Genomic DNA, 25,408 nt, shown 5'->3' with positions numbered 1-25,408 from the left:
CACAGAGTTTGCTGTCTATGCACTAAGATGCCCATGTAATACATTTTACGTGGGTAGTACAATTAAACCTGCAAAAGAGAGGGTCCTACAACATCTCAGGGCTATAAAGAACCTGGATAAACAATATCCAGTTGCCAGGCATTTTGCAACCCACCACCAGAGTAACAATAGTCTGTTATCCTTTACAGTACTGGATCAGATTCCGGTAAGAGAGAGAGGTGGTAACAGACTACAAGAACTGAGACGCCTTGAATCAAGGTTTATTATAAAGTACCAAACCATGCAACCTCTTGGCCACAACTGTGATGATGCACTGGGGGTACACCTTGGATGACAAACGATAATGTAACTTTAGGTATTTGTTGCCTGAAAAAGAAATGTAAATATAACATAATGTTTGTATTGCCTTTATAAATATGCCAGCCGCAACAAACCGTGCTTTTAAATGTATGACTGTGCACAAATCACGGCAGAATGTGGGAAATATATTCACGTTTATTCTTTTATTTTTTCACTGCAGGTACCTGTTGAATGAACTTGGGAGAGTGTGAGACACAGCACATGAAAGGCAGAGAGGCTGGAGCTAAGTTTGTATCAAGTGTTGAATTTAATAGTATGACCGACTAATTTAAAGGTTGTGCCTGAAGGAAGGCAGATTGACCGGCCCTGGGACCAAGCACCGTTTCTTAAGCAAAGAATAAGACAATTCGGGGATACGTTGCCCAACGGTATAATTTTGATCACACGCCCACTGGGGCTTGAGAATGAGCACGAATTTTGAGCGTTCAGGACGACGCTTTGCGCAAACGAACTGCCAGACAGCCCACTGTGGCGAGTAAATGACTGAGATGAAAGTGACACAGCATGTTAGTGCACCTAGCATGAGGGTGTTTTGAGGTCATGAGTTTACGCTTTGGTGCAACACAACTCTAATTTTATTTTATTTTTATGTTTGAAGGTTATCCAAACAATCAAGACTTACGTTTACCCCAGATATTGTATTACACTATGAATTATGTACGATTAATTTTGTTTTAACCTGCTGCCATTCACTGCAAGTGTGTTTTCATAGCTCCAGATATTATCCGATTGGGTATTCTGCTTTCTATGTCCACGAAATTCACAAGTCACATGATTTGCATTTAAACTGTAATGTCATTTTGCACTAACACTCATGAAGAAGGGAACTTGTTTCCTGAAACGCGTCGAGTGCGTTTGTGAATAAAAACACTTTTCTGAACCGAGCTGTGGCCTGGATATCGTTTCTTTGAAAGAAAGGAGAACGACTGCTTGTGGAATATATGTGTGTGTGTGTATATATATATATATATATATATACATATATATATATATACACACACACACACATTATTTATACACACTCTCACACATAAAGTCGCCAGTGGGTAGTTATAGTTAGGACCATGTTTTTATAGGAAAAGTTTTTTTTGAATTGCCTATAACTTTGGCGTCGTTTGGCCAATCTTCATGAAATTTCCTCCAAAAAGTTTCAAGGTAAGGTTTGTGTGTGTTATGGAAAGTTTGGGGGTGGTCTGAGCTGTGGAGACCGAGAAATAGGGGCACAAAATAAGGGTACATTTGTAATGTTAATTCTCACAGGAACGAGTTGTCGAACCTACAACCCAAGCTGCTGTACAGAATGACACCAAATTTGGCAAAAAGGTAGATGTTACGCTGATTGTTCTTTTTATTATTTAGTGCAAATCCGTTCAGTAGTTTTTGAGAAATTTAAGTAGGAAATTATAGTGATATCTCTGGCAATGGATATTTCGCGATGGTTCAGTGATTAATCCTGAATGCATGCCCACAGGAATGCTGTGATTGGATGTGCGCAACTTGAACAGAAAGTTCTGGTTGTCATTTTATCGATCCAGAACAGTATCCGGGGCCGAAGATTTCTGTGAAAGTGAACATAAGGGGTCAGGGTTGAGGTACTCTGACCCCATATTTGAGAAATGGGAGTGTTAGAGACACAAGATATGTGTCCAATTATTTTTTTTAATTCATGCACGATATAAGACAGCGCTGCGATCGTCAGCGTGGCTCTCCTATGTACCATCGTGGGGATGTCGCGACTATCGCTGTGACACCGCGAATATTGGTGGAAATATAAAACAAAAAGTATCTATATACACACCCTTGCTGGTCACAGACTCAGACTCATGTACGAACTCACATACCCACTCAGACACTAATGCACCCACTCACAGAACCATGTGTGTACTCAAATAAGCATTCAGAGACGCATGTGTCCACTCACATAGATAGAGACTTATACACCCACTCAGACACTCATGCACCCAGAGACTCATTCAGACACTCCTTTGTCGTGGGTCCAGACGCCATTGTGACTCCCGGCGTTCCCACGAAAACTGAAATTGGTTTTAAAGATGGTTTTTATAGAAACTCACTAGAAAAACATGAGTTTGTAGTGAACAGTAATAAACCCCTAGTGCCAAAAATACTATAATATATGTGCATGTATGTGTTTTTCAATCTGTGAAAATATGGCACCATCATTGCGGGTACCAACGTCATTGTGACTTCCAGTGTCGCCGAGAGTAAGGAAAATGCATTTTGGATGTAGTTTTTTCAACAAATGAATACAAAAGGGAAAAATTAAATACATTTCTTATTAACAGCTAGACTTAAACTTTATGTAAAACATGTCTATATATCTGTTTAACACTTTGTTAGAAACATGGTATTTGCGACTACCGATGTGAACACGACCTTCAGTGTCATAGGGAACAGGGAAAATGCATTTTTGATGTACTTTTTTCGACAAATAAGCAGAAAGGTGAATGTAAAATTAATATCTTACAAAACAGCTCGCCTGAAACTTTTTGTAAAGTATGTCTACATATTTTTTTACACATTGTCAAAAACATGAGGTATTCGATTTGTGTGTTTGGTGATCGCGTCTCCGTCGCGAACACCAAAAATACCTTGAAATAAGATGATTGATGTACTTTTTAGATAAATAGATGGCAAATAAACAATGAGCGTTGCACCATGCAGATGTAATGTTCAATATCTAATTATAGAAAACAAAATAAAGGGACGTTATAGTAATGAAATATAATTTTGAAAAGTTAGAAATCCACTGAAAAAAAGCAAAGATTACAGGCACGTTATAGTTAGGAATTAGCAGTTAGAAAACCTTAGGAATTCACTGCAAAAACCAAAGGTTAAAGGGATGTTAAAGTTAGGAAATCGAATTAATAAAAGCCTTAGATATTCACTGAAATAAAAAAAAAGGTAAGGTGATGTTATAGTTCGGCTGACATTTCACTTGTACAAAACCATATATATACACACACACACACACACACACACACACACACACACACACACACACACACACACATACTTGTATACATATATTTGGTTTCTTCCACTGGTACTGACATTTTGCTTCCTTCTACCATTAAACATAACAGGGGGCGGTGTATCAGCACAATTTCGTCATACAGGCCAGCCAACTAAAATTTACAGTTGCATAGATGTACCCTTCAGTTAAAAAATAGTCTACTAAGAATAAGGTGGCAGGCACTTGAATTTACCAGTGACTGCAAGTACCTATATTTATTTGGGTGTTATCACAGTGTTCCTCAAGACATCTATTGAAAGGAGCAGTATTAACTCCTCATCATACACCCGCTTTGACATATTAATTTATCCTATAGAAAGGAAGCACAAATCCTTAAAGTGACATAAGTATATATGCAAACGTATATGTTGAATCCCCACCACTCAGCTTTGTGAAGGACATTTCAAACAATTGCATCGAACATCCATCTCAAGATGTCTTGTGACACTGCAGCCTTGTTAAATACTGTTTTGGTAGTTACTTTAGACACCAGAGAGAGATCTAGTAATCTAGTAAAGACTTGAAGAAGTGCAGCTTAGGAAAGACTTTTTAAGCGTGTGCTCCCGACTCAAGGCGGACATCTAGTAAAGTCTCAAGGCACTGCAGGCTTGTTAAACACTGTTGGTTCTGATTTGAGAGAGCAATATAGTAATGACTTGGAGCTTTGCAAAAAGCCATATGTATTGGCTTTGCCAATGCTTGTGTAAAGAAAGTAAATGGAAAGGCAAATAAAGGCAGCAATAGGCTGACAAACATAGCTGTTTGTTTTATATAAATTGGCATTTCTAAAAGGTAAAGTTTAGGATATATTTTGTAAAAAGTGGGGTTAGATCCTGCACGTAGATGGCACAACTCAGAGCTTATGATTATCTATGAAGATCCCCAGAATTGGAACAATTTATTACAGGAAATCAAAAGTAAAAAGTACATCTCACTCATGCCTTGAAAGGGCACTCTTCTTATGAAAGCATGCTGGAATTACCCTTAATCACTGCTCAAGGAACAGGGGCGAGGAAAGGTCTCACCTGTGTCATAAGAGAGCGGGCGAGCACCTTGTCTCCTCCCTTCATCATCATGTTAATGAATTTGCTGCAGAGACAAAAACATAAACACTTTAAGAAGCCAAGGACTTCATGTGAGGTGCAAAAAAGCAAGCAGAAAAAAATGTGCTGGATACAAAACAAACAGACAACATTTAAGAAAACAGAATCTGACAAAGACTACAGTCAGGAATAAAGCGGACTCGTACTGACATGCTTTCACAGAGTAATGGGAGCACTTTCCGCTCTCAATGTTAAGTACTTAGTAGAACTCATCAATATCTTAACAGGGTTGGCAGAAGACACTCTGAAGAAGACATACATCCCAACACTGTTCACATACCTGATTGAGTTACTTTTTAAAATCTGGTACAATTAGGCCTTCTGGACTGCATAAATTGTTCAAACAATGTCATAATATCATTAAATTCATTATACAATGTTCACATTGGCCTAGTGTTTGCTGCCAAGATGTGTGCAGAACGGGTAGTGACATATTTTATTCCCAGAAAGGCAGATTTAGCACGCCATGCTTCACAGTGTCATCATAAACCCAATTCTATGTCACGATCGAAGGAAAGGATTATGCTCAAATCGTTCTTCCTTTTATTACTTACTTCTGCAGAGTTCAACTTAAAACTATTTTTCCCATAAAACACCGCGAAAGAACTACAAGACAAAGTTCAGCCAATCACAACAAAGTTCAGGAACATAACGTCGACTGCGTCCTGATTATCCCGCTCTTTCTTTCCTGCTTCAGCAGAGATAAGTCGATTTCATTTTCTTTTCATGCGGTGTAAGGCTGTGATGCAGTGAAAGCATTGGGGGATTTATCCCAGTTTGTTTATCCACACCAACCACTATAACATAATCAGAAGCGTAACTCTAATGACAGGCCCATAAGCCCTTATCTTACAGATAGCAATATCAAAGGTCCTCCAAGGAATCCTTGGTAGAGCTAAAAGGGACTAAATAATGGAGGACAGAATGCTATTTCCCCATGAGGACCTACAATGAAGAATATGCTAAACATATGTCCTAGTAAACATAACCAAACACACTTAACAATACTGTATTAAAGACAAACACTAGTCTTACTATTACTTTTTTTTGTTATTCCATAATATGAATGGGCAATCACAAAATACAATACAACTCGAATGTCATAATCAGCTCCTAAAATATAGAATGGGTTTGCATTAATCGTCACAGGTCATTCAATAAACATCAGAATATAAGGTATAGTGGAGAGAGAGAGCGAGAGAAAAACATTAGTGGAACAACAGCTCACTTACAAGTCAAAATACTAATGCATGGTGTGCAATTAGCAGAAAGGCTAATCCCACAGCCGTTAAGGTGTAGCAAGTCAGCACCACCAGCCAATGATGTACAAAGTCTCTAGGAAAGTCTCAGCAAGTTCGGTCAGCCAGAGAATCAGGAATCAGCACGGCATGCAGCAACGCGAATGCAGGACAGGTCACCAATCATGTGAACGACCGAAAGAGCATTTTCACCTAGGAATCTTTATAGTACGCTACTTCCTCTCCTTGACTGGAATGTTGCTTTCTCTGTCTCAGCAAGCCCTTCTATTGGTTAATTATGATGGTCCGACCACCTTCTGACAGTGGTTTTACTATTATTCCAAAACACTCTTTATCTACGAATTGTACAACTTCCATGAGAGGAAGAAGGATGAACCTAGATACATTTGTATACTAATTTTAGCAATAGTTACATTCATGTATCTACTACTCTGGCTTAGAAAGGAAATCAGAAATAGTCTTAAATGTGCACTCAAGGAAGTATAAGTAACATTCTGAAGGACAGAAACTCTAAGGAAACACTCAATACATTCTGGGGGACGGGAGCACAGGATTACGGAAGCACATCCCCTAACATTTCATGAGGCCTACAATATTATTATTTTTTTTTAAATAATATCAAATAACCTACACGACTTTCACGAAGAATGAAAGCAGATTCTTTTTGTTGTTTATTTTTCTGCAGTTAGGAAAACAGAATAACATTCAGTTAGGATTATTCTCATCATGTTCAATTAAGAAAATCAACTTTTATCCCTTGTGCACATTTCACGTGTTGAACACTTATTAAATATTAGTAAAATAGGCACACATTTTATTAATATAGCATGCACTGGGTGAATTACATAGAGAAGTTTTTATTTTAAAAAATCATGCTCCATCAGCTGTATTGTTACGGTAACGCTTATATTTTTGCAGATCCCTGCCGCAGGAGCGCGTGTCAGCACTCCATTCACGGCTTGTGTTTACTTTAATGTATGGGTCAGCGCGAGTGCGGTGCAGAGAGGAGCCTGTTAAAGTGCGTATGTACTTTAGGAGAGACGCGCCGCATCTCATTGCTCTGCAGGGGTCGCACTGCCAGAAGTGAGTGAAACTGACAAGCGACCGCCAGTGAGCCCTCTGCCAGCCTGCCTGTAACTGTGCTGGAAGCCATGACACCCCAGCAGGGGTCTGTAATTGGCTCATATGAGCCCACTGTTACAAGCAGTGGACTCCCGGCTGATCCGGGTATGTATCTGATGAGGCAAGTGCCTTTCTAGCATGCTCACACGCATTACCACTCGCGGGGTGGGGCCCAGCCACGTGATTCATAAGGGAGTTTCATCCCCAAGGCTTAGAATCCCTCTTGCACCCGCTAAAGCCATACTGGCGTATTCATTGCCTTATCTGTAAGCCATGGGGCTACCAAAGAGATCCTGCACTTTGTGCTATATAGTTTTTCGCTCTACCTCAATACTAGCCTTGAATTGTACCATGCAGGAGTACCAAGAGGAAGAGACTCTGTCAGTCCTTCCCTTAGATAATGAATTTTGTGAGGCGGTAGATGCATCTATACACTAGCAGTGGCAGCAGCCATGGGGCCCTTTGAGAGGCTTCTGATGTAGATGGCGCAGTCCGATGCCCGGCCTTTAGACCTATCCAGGGCGCAGTTCAAGTCCTCAGCCGCCCTTGCTGAACAATCGACCTTGTTACAACCCCGCATGCGCAAAAGGGACCCTTCTGTGGATCTCAGTGCGTTTGAAAGACTTCAAAAAAGGCTTTCCTCGCACGCACTGGCCCGGATGAGGAAACTGAGGAGACCCTAGGTGCCCCTTTAGATCTGCCTTCCTCTCAAGAGGGGCCAATACAGGAGGATGAGGATTCTCACAGGGATTTAACTGATAAGGCCGGTCCGTCTAGATCCTGGTGACACTCTCCTGATCCCTCCCTAGGGGCCGCCACTCTCGCAGAGGATATGTCTGATATGCCTGTCCCAAATTATCTCATTCGCCCTCGCTTAGCAGAGTTGTTCCATTTGCCCAAGGTTGGCACTTACGTAGCAGGGCACCTCAGAAAGCCCTTCGAGAAGGAAGCACGCACACGACTTAAGGCAGAATGTCCATGCCCCTCTCTCGCTAACAAGGTGGCCCTAACACGGGAGGTTGGCAGCAAGATGGCCACCTTCTTCCAGAAATATGTCTGTGATCCTAAGAAAGGGATCAATAGATCTTGGAAGTCCTGTCAAGACAAACTATTTTGTTGGACCCTTAACCAGCCTTTGGCTCGGCCATCTCTCCGGAATCCCTGTCTGGCTGGCACAGCATGCCATCATTTTCCTTGGGAATTCGAATTGTGCCTTATCAGCTGAGAGACGCTGCTCCTTGTTAGTAAAGGTAGACCCTAAGTTGAGTGATTTGGCCACATCGAAGCCAGGAGCAGTGGTGCAGGGAGGGCTGTGCTTCGCCCTCAAAAATACCACACCCACACGATGGTCCAAACACGACGAAGCAGGAGACATAAAACACAACAACACCTAGAAAGGGGTTTCACTTTACAAAAATAAAACATATCAAAGACTCTCTTTTTAGAATGAAGCTTAGAGTTTTATTTATGCAGTGCTCTCTAACAGAAAGGCATTCCCAGATGTCAAATGAACAATATTCAAATGTATACAGAGATATATATTTATATGCAAGCAATAATAACACACTTTGTAAATGCAACAGTCAAATGCATGAACATGAACAATGAATAAACAAGCATCAAATAATACTGGACATCCTGCAAGAAATCAGAAAGATATATACACTAAATACATCAAATGATTACTTTGGATGTGCATTCTGACTCACTCGCACATCACAAAGAAAACACCTCAAATGATCATAACCACTGGCCACACATCAAAATGGCAATAATCAAAATTTAAACACTTCACCTGCCGCAAACACTGCATCTTAACCCACTCCAGACCGGGCGATTTACAGCGGAGGTTACAAGCCTCAGCAAACTGAAGTAGACGCGTCCGTCCCCATTCGGATTCCAAAATCCCGGTTTCTAAGTCAACAACCCTCAGCTTTATAGTCTCAAAACACAGTAGAAGGTTAGAGTCTTTCCCTCTGCGCCAAGGAAACTTATTGGAATTGGCCACCTTCCATGCAAGCATTCCAGGGCAAAAGGAGTTCCCACATTCCCTCTACTTTCTCGCTTGTTCCAGCCTTTATATTAACGAAGCTTACGAAAGCCTTCGGTACATTAAACAATCTCTTCTCCAAAAACAAAATAACCTTAAACTCGATTATCCCAAACAACTTGCAAACACTCGATGGGCCTGTCTGCATGCAAAAAAAAGCTCAAGCAAGGCAGAGACAGAATTCAAATGCAGATCCCACACGTTCTGTTCTTAGCAAGCTCTCACTTCAAAACCACAAGAAGAAATCTTCAAGAGAAACAATGTATATGCAGGATAAGGATAGAATAATAGGATAAAATAACAAACCAAAGTCAATTAAAATTATGGTAGTCAAAGGTCATCACGTGGTGTCAAACCATAAGAGTGCCGCTAGCACTACAAGGACTCTTCAGTTAGCCGTTCATAAACAAACTAGGCAAACTTGTCGCCACTTATACCTCTCTAGACAAGGCAAAAGCCTCCATTAAAAAGTTATTCCACCCTTGGATTTTTGTGGGGGCCGGGCCTGGGTTCTACAAATCATTCAGGGCTATCATATAGAGTTTTATGGTTTCCCCATTTACCGCCCTCTGTGTTTTTCAGAGTCCCAAGCAGACTTGATAGACAAGGAAATGGCGGACCTACTAGGCAAAGGGGCAGTTTACCCGACATCACTTCACCCGAGGGGTTTCCTCAGCACCCTCTTTCTGGTGGAGAAACGAGATGGGAGCCAGAGGCCGGTGATCAACCGCAAAGAATTCAATGGATGGCTGGTTTATCGGCACTTCAAGATGGAGGGCATACATTTTTTGCATGATCTCCTGAGGCCAGACGACCGGATGGTGCATCTGGACCCGAAGGATGCATATCTAACAATCCCCATTTTTTCCTCACCCAGCAGATTCCTCCAGTACAGATGGAAGGAGCAAGTTTACAAGTTCAACACTCTTCCGATCGGTCTCTCTTCTGCCCCTTGGTGTTTTACCAAGGTTCAAAAACCAGTGGTGGGGCACCGCAGGGCTCAGGGTTATCGTCTGATTATCTACGTTGATGATCTTCTCCTGATGGACCAGTGTCCATCCACATTGACGTGACAAATGCAGACAAAAAAATCATCTATTGGAGAGCTTGGCGTTTGTCATCAACGAGAAGAAGTCGCTGTAGACCCCCTCCAAGCAGATCACTTTTTTGGGCTTTGTGGTCAATTCAGAAGAGAGGGCCCTCAGTCTCCCTTCTCGAAAAATTTCCGAGATTCGACAAGAACTGTGGAAGGCCAGTAAAATCCTTGTGACAGATTTCAAGGTTGGTAGGCCTCCTATCACCCTCGATTCAGGCAATCTTTCTGGGCCCGTTACATTACAGGGTCCTGCAACATCTCGAGGCTTCACACCTCAGGGGTATCCAGTATTCAGAACAAGTCCCGTTGACAGAGGAAGCGAGACGAAATGAGGTGGTTGCTGGCACACATGGAGGCTTAGAATGGGCGAGCCCTTTTCGGTTCGGACCCAGACCTGGTTATAGAGTCCGACGCCAGCAAGTCCAGATGGGACACTCGTTGTGGGGATATGCCAGCGGAAAGTAGTCTATCAAAGAGTGCTCATGACACAAACTGTCTGGAGCTCATGACGGGCTCTTTTGAAGTCCAGTGTTGGACTAAGGACAACATTTCCTGTTGTGTCCTACTCAAGATAGACAATCTGTCAGCAGTCCAGTACATCAACCACCTGGAGGACTAAAAAAAAAAACCCTCGGCTGACTTAGCCAAGGAGTTCTGAGCCTTCTGCCTAGCCAACAACGTGTCCATCATGGCGGACTACCTTACGGGAACCTCCAACAAAATAGCGGACTGGTGCTCGAGTTAATGGTCGGACTAGAGCCCGAGGCAGTTTGATCCAAGGGTCTTCCAGAAGTTGGAGGAATGTTGCGGCCAGTTCTCGGTGGGCCTGTTTACCTCCAGGTTAGACCACCAGATGGCCAAATATTTCAGTTGGAAGCCAGATCCGTTAGTGGCAGCAACAGATGCCTGTGTGAACAAAAGGAGAGACGGGGTGGGCTATTTAAACACCACCGGTCCAGCATACATGCCCAAATACTGAGAACAACAAGAATTGGTATGCAGTTCCTAGAGGGATTTAAGTATAGTGACTAATGGGGGAACACCAATAGTGTTTAGTAACCACAAAGGAGGTCAGACCACATAAGTGCAACTACCCACAACATCACTGTAGTTAGTTGCCATCACCATTTTAACCAGGGTAGGAGGCAGGATTATTTTTTTTTTTATATCTTTTTTTATTTTAACAGTAAGACAAGAGCAGGCAATACAGATATCAGGTGTTTCGCAGTAAAATACAGAACAGGGCCAGGCGGGGGAAATATACAAACAATAATCACTGTAAGAAGTAAAAGGCCAGCACGGGTACACATAACGGAAATAGGAAATAAGCAATCTATTAAGCAATCAAAGCAATCCCACCCGCGTGACCTCGTCCACAATGTTACAGGATAATTAAGCCAGCGAAGACATCCGGACAATAAAGGATTCGTGAAAAATAAACAGCCCATCTCTCGTAGAAGGAAAAAGAAAAGACAAAAGGGGCCATAGAACAAAAGAAGGCAAAATAAAAAACCCCACCCCTAACCCCCCACCCTGCACCCCTGCAATGGCTACGGCCTAACCCCACTAGCAGCGTGCCTGTCGCCCAAGAACTACCCTAAAGGAAGGGAAAAGAGAAAGCGGAGGAGGAGAAAGCAAACACACTCCCGGTCTCCAGTACCCCCAGCCAACAGCGACCACCCGAGACATGGTAAAATCAATATTTAGCAATTATACAAACCAGTCAGGGGAGGATAAACAACAACCACCCAATTCTCGTCACAATATAGGCACAACCCCGGCATCGCTAAAAGCTATTTTATCGGAACCCAGCGATAAAGTTCAGCCCTGGCCAGTACGGTCCGTCATAAGAGTCTTTGCCACGCGAGCCGCCATTTTGAAGGAAAAGGCAAAGCGTCCACAAAAGTTCTTGTTAGCACAGGAGGATCGAATACAGGATAAAAGTTCACGGCTCGAACGAGGAAAGGTGTCCAAAAACAGCGAGTATCCCAAACCATCACCAAGGAACTCGTAGCCACATGGAAGACCGTCTATAGATGGGTTAGGCGGCAGAAGGATCAGGCAAGAGACGCTAGCGAGAAGCACGGGCTGGCTTGTCGGTAATAGGGGACCGTCAAGGTTCACGAACTCCGGGTTATGCACGGGGACCTCGACCTCTGATGTGCAATGCACCGCTGGTACCATCTCTAGCTGGAAACCAATCGAGGTGTCGTCCTCAGGTTCCAGGATACCGTCCACTTTCACCATCAGTGTCCGGAACACAGCGACTGTGTGCGAATGGAGCGCCCCAATGGCGGCCACAACGGCCTGCAGCGATGGCGCGCCTTCCGTCCGCTCCATCCCCTCTCAATAGGCGACAGAGCCGGACTTGAACCCCGGAGGCCGGCTGCTCCGGAGTCACAGGCCACGCAAATCTGATATCAAGTAATGGGCGCTCCTTGTCTCACAGAACACACCTTCGCCGTCAGAGAGGGCCCCAGCCCGTCGACCCCGGGAGGGCAGCAAGGTCTCCGGGCACCGGACCCCCACCACAGCAGCCGGCGTGGCACGCTGGTGTGTCCTCGGTGTAGATCGTTCAAAGGATCGTCACAAAAAGTCAACAATTCAGGCACTCTTCGGGAGACCGGGCTCAGTCCAGGTCTCACGGCCGATGTCGTTCAACTCTGACCCGGATAGTCTAGAAATCGAGGCCCCGGCTTCCACACGTTGTTAGGCCGAGAATGGAAACACGGCGTGTCTTCGTCAGCCGATGAGGTAGAAATCTCGGGATTGCACCTTTAGAAGCAGTAGACCTTCATAAACAAGAAAATCAGGTGTATGGTCAGGATTGAAGACAGGATACTCGAGCTGCTGGCGGAGGTCAGCGGAGCCGGGAGCTTACGCGGCCATCTTGATTCGTAGCGTAGCTCCTCCCCGGAGGCAGGATTATTAAAGTAGTGGCCCTGAGCACCGTCCCCCATTTTAATTCACTATCCTTACATACACTACACTTTTGCACCTTAGAGCCCCACACACGAACTCACCAAACGGCAAGGATAAAAGATCTCTGCCAAAGAGCCCCCACTGAGGGTGCCCGTCAGGTATTGCACTGCCGACCTGACGAGGAGCACGCCAGATGATGAAGCATGACACCTAGCGGGCTGGGTGTGTGAGGGCATTCTATCCGAAAGGAGGAATTTCCCATCCTCCTTTCTGGTTACTAAACACAATTGGTGTTCCCCCATTAGTCACTATACTTAAATCCCTCTAGGAACTGCATACCAATTCTTGTTGTTCTCAGCAACAGATGCCTACCTTCAGGACTGGTCAGTGGAGCAAGCGTATGCGTTTCCCCCATTTGCGATGATTATGCGCCTCACGACGTAGCTTCACCGCCAACAGGCATCCATGGGGCTGTTCACGCCCTATTGAAGATCTCAAGTGTGATTTCCAGTTCTTGTGGAACTTTCTTGGGATTCTCCAATCCTTCTACCTCATGCTCTGGATCTCCTTCAGGATCCTTTGGGCAACTATCAACTGCTCACTCTACAACAGAGAATGCCTCTCATGGCCTGGCGGATTACAGGGAACTTTGGTGAATCCTAGGCCTTTCTAGAGAGGTTGAAGATCTGTTGGCCACAGAATGAGCGGCAGGCATCACAAAGAGATATGAGTCAGCAAGGTCCGCATGGGTTGGTTGGTGTCTTTAACGATGTGAGGATCCCTTGGGTGCGGCGTTGTTCCTGTGATATATTTCTTGGCCTTTCTGGGATCTCGGGGCATGGCGTCCCGCACAATTAAATTGTACCTCTCAGCTATCTCAGCGAGACACATAGCAATCCAAGGTGTAAACGTAGGGGAACACCCTTTGGTGTGCAAGCTGATGAAGGTGATCTGTCTCGCTCTTCCCCTGGAACCACGCTATTTCAAGTTTTGGGATGTCAATAGAGTACGCCATCTCTTGGAGTCCTGGAAACGCAAATAATTCTTATCGCAGAAAGAACTGTCTGCAGAATTGGCCATGCTACTCTGTTTAATATCTTATCGCAGGGTCACTGATGTAAGAGAGCATGATATTACTGGACGGGTTTTTACTTTTCGGGGAGTTACCTTCAACATTTCACGTCATACAAAATCCAACTTGAAGAGTGGTATCATACCGAGCCTTTGACAATTCCCCCAAACAGTGCATAGTCAGATGCTTAAAGGCTTATGGGAATACGACGGAGAAGCTCTGTCCTCCAGGGGAGCTGCAATTAATAGCACTGAAGAAGCCTTTCAAAGTAGTCTCTTCTCCCACCATTGCATGATGGATATGTTGGGTCACGCAAGAACCCGCATTGATGTGTCATGTAGCACTTTGGTGCTCACTAAGAGGGGCAATGGCCTCAAAAGCATTTACTCTAGGGGCACGTCTAGAGGATATTCTCAATGCGGCTGATTGGTCTTCGGATTCTATGTTCTGTTATATGGCACTTAGGGTCATTCTCGACATTGCTAAGTTAGCATGAGATATGCTGCCATGTTGCTGCTTTTGTGCACGTTACTACATGAGTTTATTTTGCAAGACTCTGTGTCTTTCACATTAGAACAGTCTGCTTTCTGTGTGCTCTGCAGTTCTTGGAGTTTAGTCTGAACATGATGTGCAAGGTCAAAAAACATGCCCCTTATTATTCTGTTCTGGTCAGTCCCTATTACCTAGACAAAACATGCTACGCACAGCTGCACTGCTAGAGAGCTCGTGCTTTGATAATACAGTGTTACATGTAGTTCACAGACACACTTGGAGGGAAACCTGTCTTTGGAGAAGAACTATGCTGGTCCTATGATGTAAAGCTACCATCTAGGCTCTAAGGTATGGGGTATGCTGACAAGGCCCAGAGATATTCCTTTATATTGTAGTGTGGGCTGGGCCTTGTTATTCACACTGTTAAGTTAGCATAGGTTTATTAGAAGTTTAAACACCATTTTCCCATTTTTCTGCTTTTGCACACGACACTGCATATAACTGTTGCTGTAAGTTAGGCTGCTTGAAATGCTTCACATGAGACTGGCTTGTTTTCAGCATCCCTAGACTTACATCGTGACTCTAGTCTGCACGCTGAGTACTAAAGCCTCCAAAGTTATCTTAACTAGGTAGCTGTTGTCCGGGCTGATCGGCTAACGTTCTAGCCATAACATATATGCAGCTGCAAGCCAACGCGATCCTGGCGCCTTTAATATCACACTGTAGGCATGATTTTAGACACTTGGAAGATTTCCGTTTCCAGAGAGAAAGAGCTTTTGCAGATCCTGATGTGATTCATCCCTGCTGATCTTAGAGGTATGGGGGTCCCCCAAACAAGCCTAAGAGACCTTCTTTAGTTTATAAAACATAGTTCCTATCTAGGGAGGGTGATTTACTAGGCGCCATAGTACCTATTTTCACTAACATTGTAATATAATTTCTCCTTTTGTGTTTTATGGAATTGTAACAATTCTGATCATATTATTTCTAATCATATGTCTGCTTATGTTAGCAAAGATACTGCATCTAAGGGCACGTCGTTAAAATAAACATTTTAACCTTACTGTGTCTCTTTTTTACTCCTGTTGTGGACTTGTATGAGAGTATAACAAAAGAGTGTTCTTGCTTCCCACCATTCCGGAGTATAATTAAATCGCATGTTCTGGGTTGTCTAATCATTGGTTCCTTTGCTATAGGACGGAGAGCTAATGTGACACTGATGCTAGCTGGTTAGGGTTTCTAGGCACTAAGGTGAGTTTTTTGGTACACCACAATTCACTGAGCTCCTGGGTCTCTGTGCACAGTTCTGTGTAGGAGCAGAATCCTTGCGACAATATAATAAACTTGAACTTACCAAGGGGAGGGTGGTCAGGCCTTATAGTCCTTTTTCCACTGTCTACATATAATGACTTCCCCCTTCATATTCTATGGTATTTTAACAATGCTAACTGTGCTAGGTTTATGCATTTCGCTGCTGGTAGTGGCTCCTATACTGCATTATAGAGCACACTAGTTAAAATAAACATTTTGAACTATACAGTGACTCTGACAATCCTTACTGGGGAAAAGTACGAGTGAGTGAGCGAAAGGGTATGTCTTGCTACCGCGATTCCTGAGAGAGTCAGGAGTGTTGTGCTCTGGGTTGTCTAATCTTTGTAGCTTCATGATTTTGTCGGAGAACTAAAGAGACACTATAGCTAGTCGGTTCTGGGATTTTGGGTAAGGTGGTAGGAAGGTACAACCCCTATACACAGAGGTCTTGTTTTCCTGTGCATAGTTCTGTGTATGTGCAGAATCCCCGCAACAGTTCAAACGGTTTTATTTTAAACCGGTGATTGATATGGCATCTCTGGTGGTTGACAAGCTTTGAATGAGCATAATCCTCGCCTCCATTCCTGACATAGAATGAAAAAATGTCCTAGCAATCGTAAAGGAAAGTTTCAATTCTATTAAGGACACGGAGGCGAAGATTATTCCCGCTCAAGTTTCTATAAACTTCCCACCCGTTGGAGTATTTTGTCTAATCTTGGGATTTGTGGTCCTAATGGTTATAAGGTCGAAGTATGTTACTTTACAGGGAGGCATGTTTGATACCTTTCTTACCCTTGTGAATTATACAAATGTAATGTAGAGAATTATAAGGGGAGCTTTATACTCTTTCATACATGTCTATATCAGAGAAAGTTGCTTTTTCTCTAGGTTCCGAGCTATCTAAAGGGGAGTAAAATTCAATACGGGAGCATCGCTGGTTGCAGGAGGATAATCAGTACACAGTCGAAGTTATGTCCCTAACCTTTGTTGTGATCGGCTGAACTTTGTCTTGTAGTTCTTTCCCGCGAAATATTGTTTCAAGTTGAACTCTGCTGAAGTAATAAAGGGATGAAATGTTTGAGCATACTCCTCGCCTCCATGTCCTTAATAGAATTGAAACTTTACAATTGCTACGAAATTTTTCTTTTGGGTAATTGCAATATCAATTATTTACAATGCCACACAATAGCAAATTGTTGGTAGCAAATATATATCTCACTGGCAAAACTTTACTAATGTTAAGTTGTGGTTAAAATTGTATTTAAGGCACTGTTTGTTTCCGAAGCTAACATTCACTGAAAATAACAAATACAGAGATATTATGGTATGATTTTTTGTATTTAAAAAGAAACATTGACCAGTTATGGTTATTAATGACTCACTCCAAGCATAGTTCATGATTGCACACATCAGATGACATCACAAATGATATTGTAGCTACTAATGACATATTACCTATGGAAATCATTGCCGACATCGCAGTAGATGGCCCAGGAAGTACAGGTCCATAAGAATAAAATAATACTTTGATAAAAACACAGCATCTCTAGGCACTGCAACTATAAAATTTACAAGGTGCTGCACTTAACATAGAAATCATTATTGCTGCATTGAACTGACTGAGAATCCGAAGTCTATTTTCGTCCAACTGCTAGATTAGAGGGAAAGTAATGCATATAGAACCTATCTATTTTAATCAGCAGTAACTGGGCTGGATCCACACAGGCTGGGTGCAACACCTGGCTAAAGGACAGGCCACGCACTCATACATGTTGTGCATGGCTAAAATATACGCAGTAGCTATGTTCTTTACTGTAGCTAGAACCATGGCTTGACCAAAAGCCAGGCTCTGCAGTTAGTGTATAGTGGACATGATTAAAGGCTATAAGGTTGGATCTTTACCCAGAGGAATGGGAGGCATAGGTTGTCAATAGCTCTGTTGAACACACGGATAGACTTGCAGACAATCAGAAGACAGACTAGAAGCCTATATAGTGAAGTCAAAGCCGTTGCAATTTGTTTAATCTGTTCTGCACCCAAAATGGAAAGCTCATGCTTTTTGCAGTCTCCGCAAAAAAAAATTCTCAACATGACCTCTCAAAGTTTAAATGATTAAGAAAAGTAAACTGATAACATATTAAATGTGATTAGGCTGTGTAATAGAAAATCAATGTAGTGGAAGGAATGTCCTATCGGGTTTATAAAGAAATGCCTCATTTTGTATGATTACTCACAACGTTTTGGACTGATGCTGCTGGTTTTTCGCCTCAGAGTGAACAAGTCCTGCCAACCAGGTCCAAGTGCCAGTGCTCTGACCCTTAAAACATATATAGTTAATTGGCTTGCACTCAACTGGTATAACTTAACTCCTTCGACGCTCATGACGAGCTCAGCTCGTCATGGAGTTTCCATTGACTTCAATGGAAATTGCATTGAAGTCCAAGTTCATGCTTAGCATCGAAGTGGTTAACTAACTTATAAGTCCCTAGTATATGGTACCAGAGTACTAAGGGCCTGCACATTAAGATGTCCATCATGGACTGCAGCACTTATTGTGCCACCACGAGTGTGACACAGTAAAACACAACTCCCAGCCCTACACTGAAGGCTAACAAAGCAGTTTACGAAATGCTAACTTGACTTTGTCATGTAAATTAATGGCAAATCCCAAACCTCTGAGTCCTAAGGCAGGGTGATATAAATTAAGAAGCAGAACATGTGGTCTACAAGTTCTGACAGTAGAAACCTAAATAGACGTTTTTACTGTGAACAAGACCAGTAGCCCCTTTGGCGGCTGCAGGCTTACACGCTGACAACTCAGCAGTCCTAACTTCTGAATGGAACTACTAAAAAGTGCACTTCAAAGTATCAAAAGAATCATGACATTAAATCCAACTTAATGCTAAAGTCAAATTAAAAAAAACTTTAGAAAGTTGCCACTCTGTTGCCAAAGTTTCCAATGGCCATTTACAGTTGCTTTCTGTCCTCCTGGGGAGGAGTGTGAACAACTACCTGGAAGGAACAACAAGTGCCTGCCATGGAAAGAGGTGTGCATCGCAACCTGGCAGGAAAACCAAAGAGGTTCTAAGCCCAAAAGGCAAGCTTTAAAGGTGAAACCGCCATTTAAGGGCAAAGTGTGTACATACACGTCAGGGACTAACCTTTTGTTCTAGTAGACAAGTTGGCAGCGGGGACAGAGAGTGGAAAACAGTTGCCAAACAGTTTTTTTCTAGGGGCGTGTAGCCCCCAGGTAGTCACACCCACTTGGGGTGGTTATAATATTGCGTCCTGGGATTACTAGATGCCACACATTGCAGGAAGTTCTCATCAGGCGGGAGTGATCCAAGTAACCCATTGGCTAGTGACCGCCGCATGCCCGATGGCACTTTCAGGGCATAAATATGGCACCCTGACCTTGGTTCAAATCTAGATGGAGAGAGGACCGAAGGAGGACTGCCCTTCTGTTCCCTGGACCTGGCAAAGTGAGGCTGCACCACCGACTCCAAGAGTCACTTGGCTGACTTTGTTCTCAGCTACAGGGCTACAAATGCTGAAGAACCCGCCTTTGCTAGTCAGTAGCCACAATCATTTGATCCCCACTGACTGCTGACGTGCAGCCTGGGAGACAAAGTTCTGATGCTCAGAAGATACACCAGAATCTGCTGGACACAGGAGAGTCGTTTGGTCACCCAAGAAGAAAACTAGTATCCACCAAAGGGAACCGCTGGTTTTGATTTGACAGATGACCAGTAGTTCAGTGGCAACTGGACTTTTGCTGGATTGCATCAGCTGTAAAGAGCTACTCTTTAACATTGGGCAAGTGACACCATGCATTGAGGCAAAACCTGGGGCCCAGTGACACTTCAGAATCAGGGGACAAAAGAGCCCTGGCATTTCCCGGGGACACAGAACAGACTTCACCACTAATTTGGTCACTCTCATGCGGTCTGCAATAGTAGCTCCATCCGAACCAAATCAGTTAAATCCAGGATCAAGTCCAAGCCCATCCCAACCAAAAATACAACTAAGTTTAAGTACTTGAAGGATGCAGGGGCTGCAATTTATTACAGTAACAATAATATTACTGGGCTACCTGCCCCACAGTTGTAGTGCAAAAAATCCAGAGGTGGGAGAGGAGTTAGCCTAACGGCTAGGGTGCTCGACCTCGGACCTGGGGATCTGGGTTCGAGTCTCGGTAACGACGCCAAAACCTCCTGTGATTCTGGGCACATCACTTAATCTCCCCGTGCCTAAAATGAATGTGTGTCCGTCCTCATGTAACGTAACTGGTGCTATGTAAAGCGCTCTGATACCTGATTCGGTTCGGGTCTAGTTCGCGCTATATAAAACTCTGCAAAAAAAAAAAACTACTCTCAACTAAAAGATTGAAGAAAGGTGCGGCTCAGCGGACTCGTGCATCAACTTGGGGGCGCTTGATAGGGAGGCTGCTCCCACCAACATAATAAGGCCCAACCCTCTACTTCAAGAGTACCAGCTTAACTCAGTTCACTGGACCAATATTTTGCCAATGGGATTAAGTAGGACAAAGAAGGCTAGCTCCATGGTCTCGCTCAGCTCCTGGCTAGGAGGGAACAATCTGTCTAATCTAAAAAGAAAAAAGAAAACACCATTAGAGTAGGAGAAAGCGAGGCCACGTCTACTTGGCAAAACAGGAGCCTCTATGGACAGTGAAGAATCCATGGGGGGGTGGCCACTGGTCATTGGTCCTTCCTCCTCAGACCATTGCAGAGCTCGGTAGAGGCAATGAACTACCAAGCAAATAAAATGGATACACAGATCAGTCTTTTAAACAACCTGGCGATGTATGCATCATCGATCGATGAGAAAACAGCAAATCTGAACAACTTGATAAGAAGAGTACAAGCTGACACGCAGGGCGCTGGGCAAGGCTGCAACTACTCACCCGTCATGGACAAACTGGCATCTCTCCCACAGACTATGTCCTAGCTACTCAAGGACCAAAAGGATACTGCCAAACAGAACAATGCACCAAGGTTGGGCAAGGCTCCGGTGACATCTGAGGCTAAAGAGGAGGAGACAGTGCCAGGCAGTGCGGTCACTGCAGAGGCCCAGGGTGAGAACCTACACCCTGCAATAAATAAGAACGAAACAGCGCAGTAGAACTAGCATCCGGCAAGACATATGTAACACAAACTCAAAGTACTGATTGCAAGCCTCAAAAGGCATGGACAATCCCGAAATGCAACAGAGCTCAGAAAAGACAGGGTTGCAATTAAAAATCTCTTGCAGCAAGTCGGCTACCTGCCTGTCCAATCATTAATGTACAAACAAGGGAACCGCCCCGCTATTACGCCTATGAACATGCAACAGGCTCGAATGCAGACTTAGAAGTGCATGGAGTTGGAGAAACTAGGAGTGAGAACAAAGGAGGGACTGAAGCGGGAACAGATCTAGAGGTGGGTCATATGGCACAATGAGACAACTTGGATAATGCAATCAAATGAAATCAATCTTAAAAACCATCCTGGATCTCTCCCCTCAAAAGGTCTGTCAGTATGCAACTCCTTACTCCTCCGCTCTCCCAAAAAGTACACTCTAATGGACAACCCAAAGAAGTAATAGTCCTAATATCTAGTCATAGGGCAGAGAGAGTGCCCTCTAACTCACCAAAGGAATACACCCTGCCAAAAAAAGTCAAAGACAATTTGAACCTAGGATCTAGTTGCAACAACTTCTCCCATATAAGCCAACATGACAAACCAGGCCTCACAAGGGCCTTAGCAGTCACCAGGCTGGGGGTAGAACACAACCTCACTGGTGAAGGTTTACCCACTACCCAGCTTGGAAACGCAGCACTTACAATGGCCATAGTAGCCACAAGGTCTTAAGGTGTGGTCTTAAATGATCCTACCCATGGGCCAACTGGCTAGCCATGGTGCTCATAATGCCATAATTATGAAAAATGTAGTAAGAAATGGTGGAGAGATCTTATTATAATGAAGGGACATTGTTGATTCAATAAGATGTTAGGAACCAATAAAATGTTTTTTAAAAGCCCCTAGAACTGCTCAGTTACAATGTAACTGAGTGAGGTTAAGGATCCCATTCTTACCGAACAGCTGCTACCCAGAGCTGCTGCAAAGAATAGTGCTGATTAAGGACAGAGGAGAGTGTGATAGGTTTGCCACTGCTGTAAACAGCAGTTTACACAGATGCTATAACAGTATGTGCTGCTACAGTTAAATGCAGACCGTGCTGTTGCAACAAGGAGCAGGCCATGTGTCCCTGTAAGGCAAAGTACTACTGTAGTAAATATAGGACAAACGGTACTGCTGCTGCATTAAAGTACAGAGATTACTTTTGCTGCCGTAAGGAAGCATGTGTGGTACTTCCGTAAAGTTAAAGAAGTAGGCCCTACCTGATCAATGGGTCTGAAAAAACTGAGCTGGTAAGGTTAGAGGGGGCGGCTTTAATGGGACGCACAGCTTTCAGCTCCTGTTCCAGCTTTTCCTCCTCTGATACCTCCTCTAGGGGTCGACGGTAATGTTCTTTATTCACCTGCGGCTCCAGGTACACCGGGCTGTAGCGGCTCCATCTCACCTGCATCACTCTGAAACAGGATTACAGAAAAATAATATTTGCCTGTCATTAAACCGTGTCATTTGATTCATAATGTGTGGTGATGCAATCTCAAATTAGGGAAATCGATCCCTAGGGTTGTATGCTTCTAACCCACCTGTTGCCGTCTCTCACCCACTGCTTCATCGCTGAGTATCTAACAATAGCATCTAGAAGTTGCTGGGTCATGTATTGGCTACACTTAGCTACTCACCTACTGGTGAGCGGGCAATTATTAACAATAACTGTATTGGCCGATGTGGGCTGAAAATATGTTCTGCTTTTGCTATGCGTAGTCGGAATGAAAACATCTTTAGCAGTAAGGTGAACACGTACTGTTATGTACAACTTGTATGCAAGTTGTACTCCAAGGTTGGGAGATGTGAATATTCGTAGCTCTGCATTTTTGTATCTAACTATGAGATTGTTAGGAAATAAAAAATCAAATGGAAACAGGTTAACAAAAATTAGAAAAATCTTACACGATTATTTTCACAACAATAAAAGTACTTACCTACCTTCTATGAAAACAAATGCACACTTTCAAGCATGACATACGGTACATAATGGCGGTTATTTGGGAAAAATAGCCATTTTAGTCTATGCTGTCTACTAGCTTTTGCTGCAGCTTGGCACGGATATGAATGGGGCATGAGTTATGTTCACGAGTGCACAGTATGCTCCATCCACCTTACGGATAAAGGCAATGATTTACCCATTGTTCAGTGAAGCTTTTTTCATTCTTCACAATTACACAAGAAACAGGTACACCCTGAAAAGAAGTGGTGCATGACATACATAACCAACCCCAAAAGGTATATTCTCCTCAACAGACAAAGAGCTGACAACCACTCACACAGCTGACACTTATATAGAGAACAGAAAGCCACAAGTAGCTGCACAGAACCACGTACAATTGTCATATAGATATGCTTTGCCCTTCACACTGTGTTAAGTTAGCATGAGCTTATGAGGAGTTTAAAACGCCATTTTACCTTTCTGCTGCTTCTGCACATGGCACATATTGTTATTAGAGCTTTGAGCCTAGTAGAATATTTTGCTTCACACGAGAATAATATGTTTTGCTATAGTATCAGCTTTGCTTGGTAAGCTATGTCTGTACAGTGAGTGCCGAGGCCGTCAAGGTTATTTCAACACAGTGGTTGTTGTGAGGTCTGATCTTCGCACGTTCTAGACATAACATACATGCAGCTGAGGCCAACTCTGGCTTTAGGCGCGTTTAATATTGCACCGCACAGAGCATACACACACACTTGATGGTGCTTCGCATGCAGAGAGCTGGTGGAAGATGATGTGATCCCTTTCCACTAGGATCAGAGGTATGGGCCGCCCTGCTAAAACCCAAAGAGAACTTCTTAGATATAAAATAATATACTAGCAAGGGAGGGTAAGATTTAGGTGCCCTTTAGCCTTCTTCCCTCTAGCATTTTACCATGCTTTCTCCCTTTGTATTCTATGGACTAGTAACTATGCTGATTACTTTGTTTCTTATAATATGTTTGCTTGTATTAGCTAAGATACTGCGCTTGAGAACACTGCATTAGTAATAAACATTTCAAATGTGTACATGTCTTCATTTACTCCTCGTTCTGGATTGCTATGCTGGTATAACGAAAGAGTGTTCATGTGTTCCACATTACCTGAGGTGTTCTAAGTCCATGTTCTGGGTTGTCTAAACATTGGGAGTGTGTAAGAACCAATGCAACACTGATTGCTAGTCTGGTAGGGGATTTTGGGTACTAAGGTGAGTTTTGGCACACCCTAATTCACTGAGGTTCCAAGTCTCTATGCATAGTTCTGTGTGAGAGCAGGATCCCTGCGACACAATAGAAGCCCATACATGACATGAACATTGCAAGAACACCGTACACTAAACATCCTTGCCACACAAGTCCCATGACAGCAGCGAGGCTGTACAGAAGATGGCCAAGTAATGAGCCCATGGGGATTGTGAGGTATCGTGGTACAACTCAAGGTTTCCAATTATAGAATGACCATCTAAGGGTGTACACTATATCAAGATAATTCACTTTTTCAACTTACAAATGTTTCTCTTCCTTCATGTTCCAGACAACCCAACCCTTTTAGCCACCAGCTACTCTACATCTTAGACCCAAAAATCCCTCACTGGGTTGGTGTTCCATTGCTCCACTTTACTGCCTCTTGAGCAAAGCTCTCTCATTCTGACCACTGTCAATGCTTTGAGAGAAGCAGGATCAGGATATGTCCTCCTCAGACTTGTATTCTGCCCAAAGTTGAAGGCTATGCAAAAGTCAGACAACATAGCAAGGATTCTAATTTTATCTAAAATCACAGTAGTGATGAATGTTAATAACTTCGTAAAGGCCGAGCACAAGCACAGGAATGGTGTTCATCTGGGTGGGGTTTGTGCATAGAATTTAACAGCCATGATCACCAGCCCCGCTTGGAGCAGTTTCTCATAGTGAGTTGAGTATCAATCCACTAGTAATGAAGCCGATGAACCTTGGCCCTGGTGCAGGGCATGCTAAAATAACCTGCCTGCATGAGGAGCAAAAAAAATGTCATGCTTTTATTTTATTTTTTATGTATATGTATATATAATGGGAACCCTTAGCTATCAAGCTAACAGTAGCCAGCCCTTATTCTGAAATAGATCCCTACTTCTGGCCACATGCTGGGTCATCAACCACCACAGCAGCAAGTTTGATGCATGAAAACCCATGCAGGTTTTTAACATGTATTGACATCAAGGGACTTTGGGGCAACAACAAAAACGAAGGAAGAGTACTAATAACTTTGAGGGATCCAATATAAAATGGTAAGCAGCTTTGTAAATGGTGAGCCACTGTAACCCACCTTACCTGGCTACAGCAGTGAGAGCACATTTACTAGAGATCAAATGGCTGATGAGAACAATTCCAATGGGAGTACTCGCTGTCGGCAAAGTGTCCTGAGACAACACACAAAGTATGCAAATGGCACTG

General features: G+C 43.4%; 1 protein-coding gene across 1 annotated transcript in view; it reads right to left on the bottom strand.

Moving 5' to 3' along the window:
* The window catches only part of MRPS7 (mitochondrial ribosomal protein S7), a 132,276-nt gene that overhangs the window by 54,351 nt on the left and 52,517 nt on the right, over positions 1-25,408 (bottom strand). Inside the window, exons 2-3 of the mRNA XM_078654520.1 lie at positions 22,222-22,413; positions 4,420-4,483 (exon numbers count right to left, since the gene is read on the bottom strand). Coding sequence (XP_078510646.1) covers positions 4,420-4,483; positions 22,222-22,413 — 256 coding nt within the window. The remainder of the gene's footprint in view (positions 1-4,419; positions 4,484-22,221; positions 22,414-25,408) is intronic.

The sequence above is a fragment of the Lissotriton helveticus genome, chromosome 7 (assembly GCF_964261635.1).
Source record: "Lissotriton helveticus chromosome 7, aLisHel1.1, whole genome shotgun sequence".
NCBI classification, from domain to species: Eukaryota; Metazoa; Chordata; class Amphibia; order Caudata; family Salamandridae; genus Lissotriton; species Lissotriton helveticus.
Note: the sequence above shows the minus strand (reverse complement) of the source record. Positions and strands in the feature narration are given on the sequence as shown.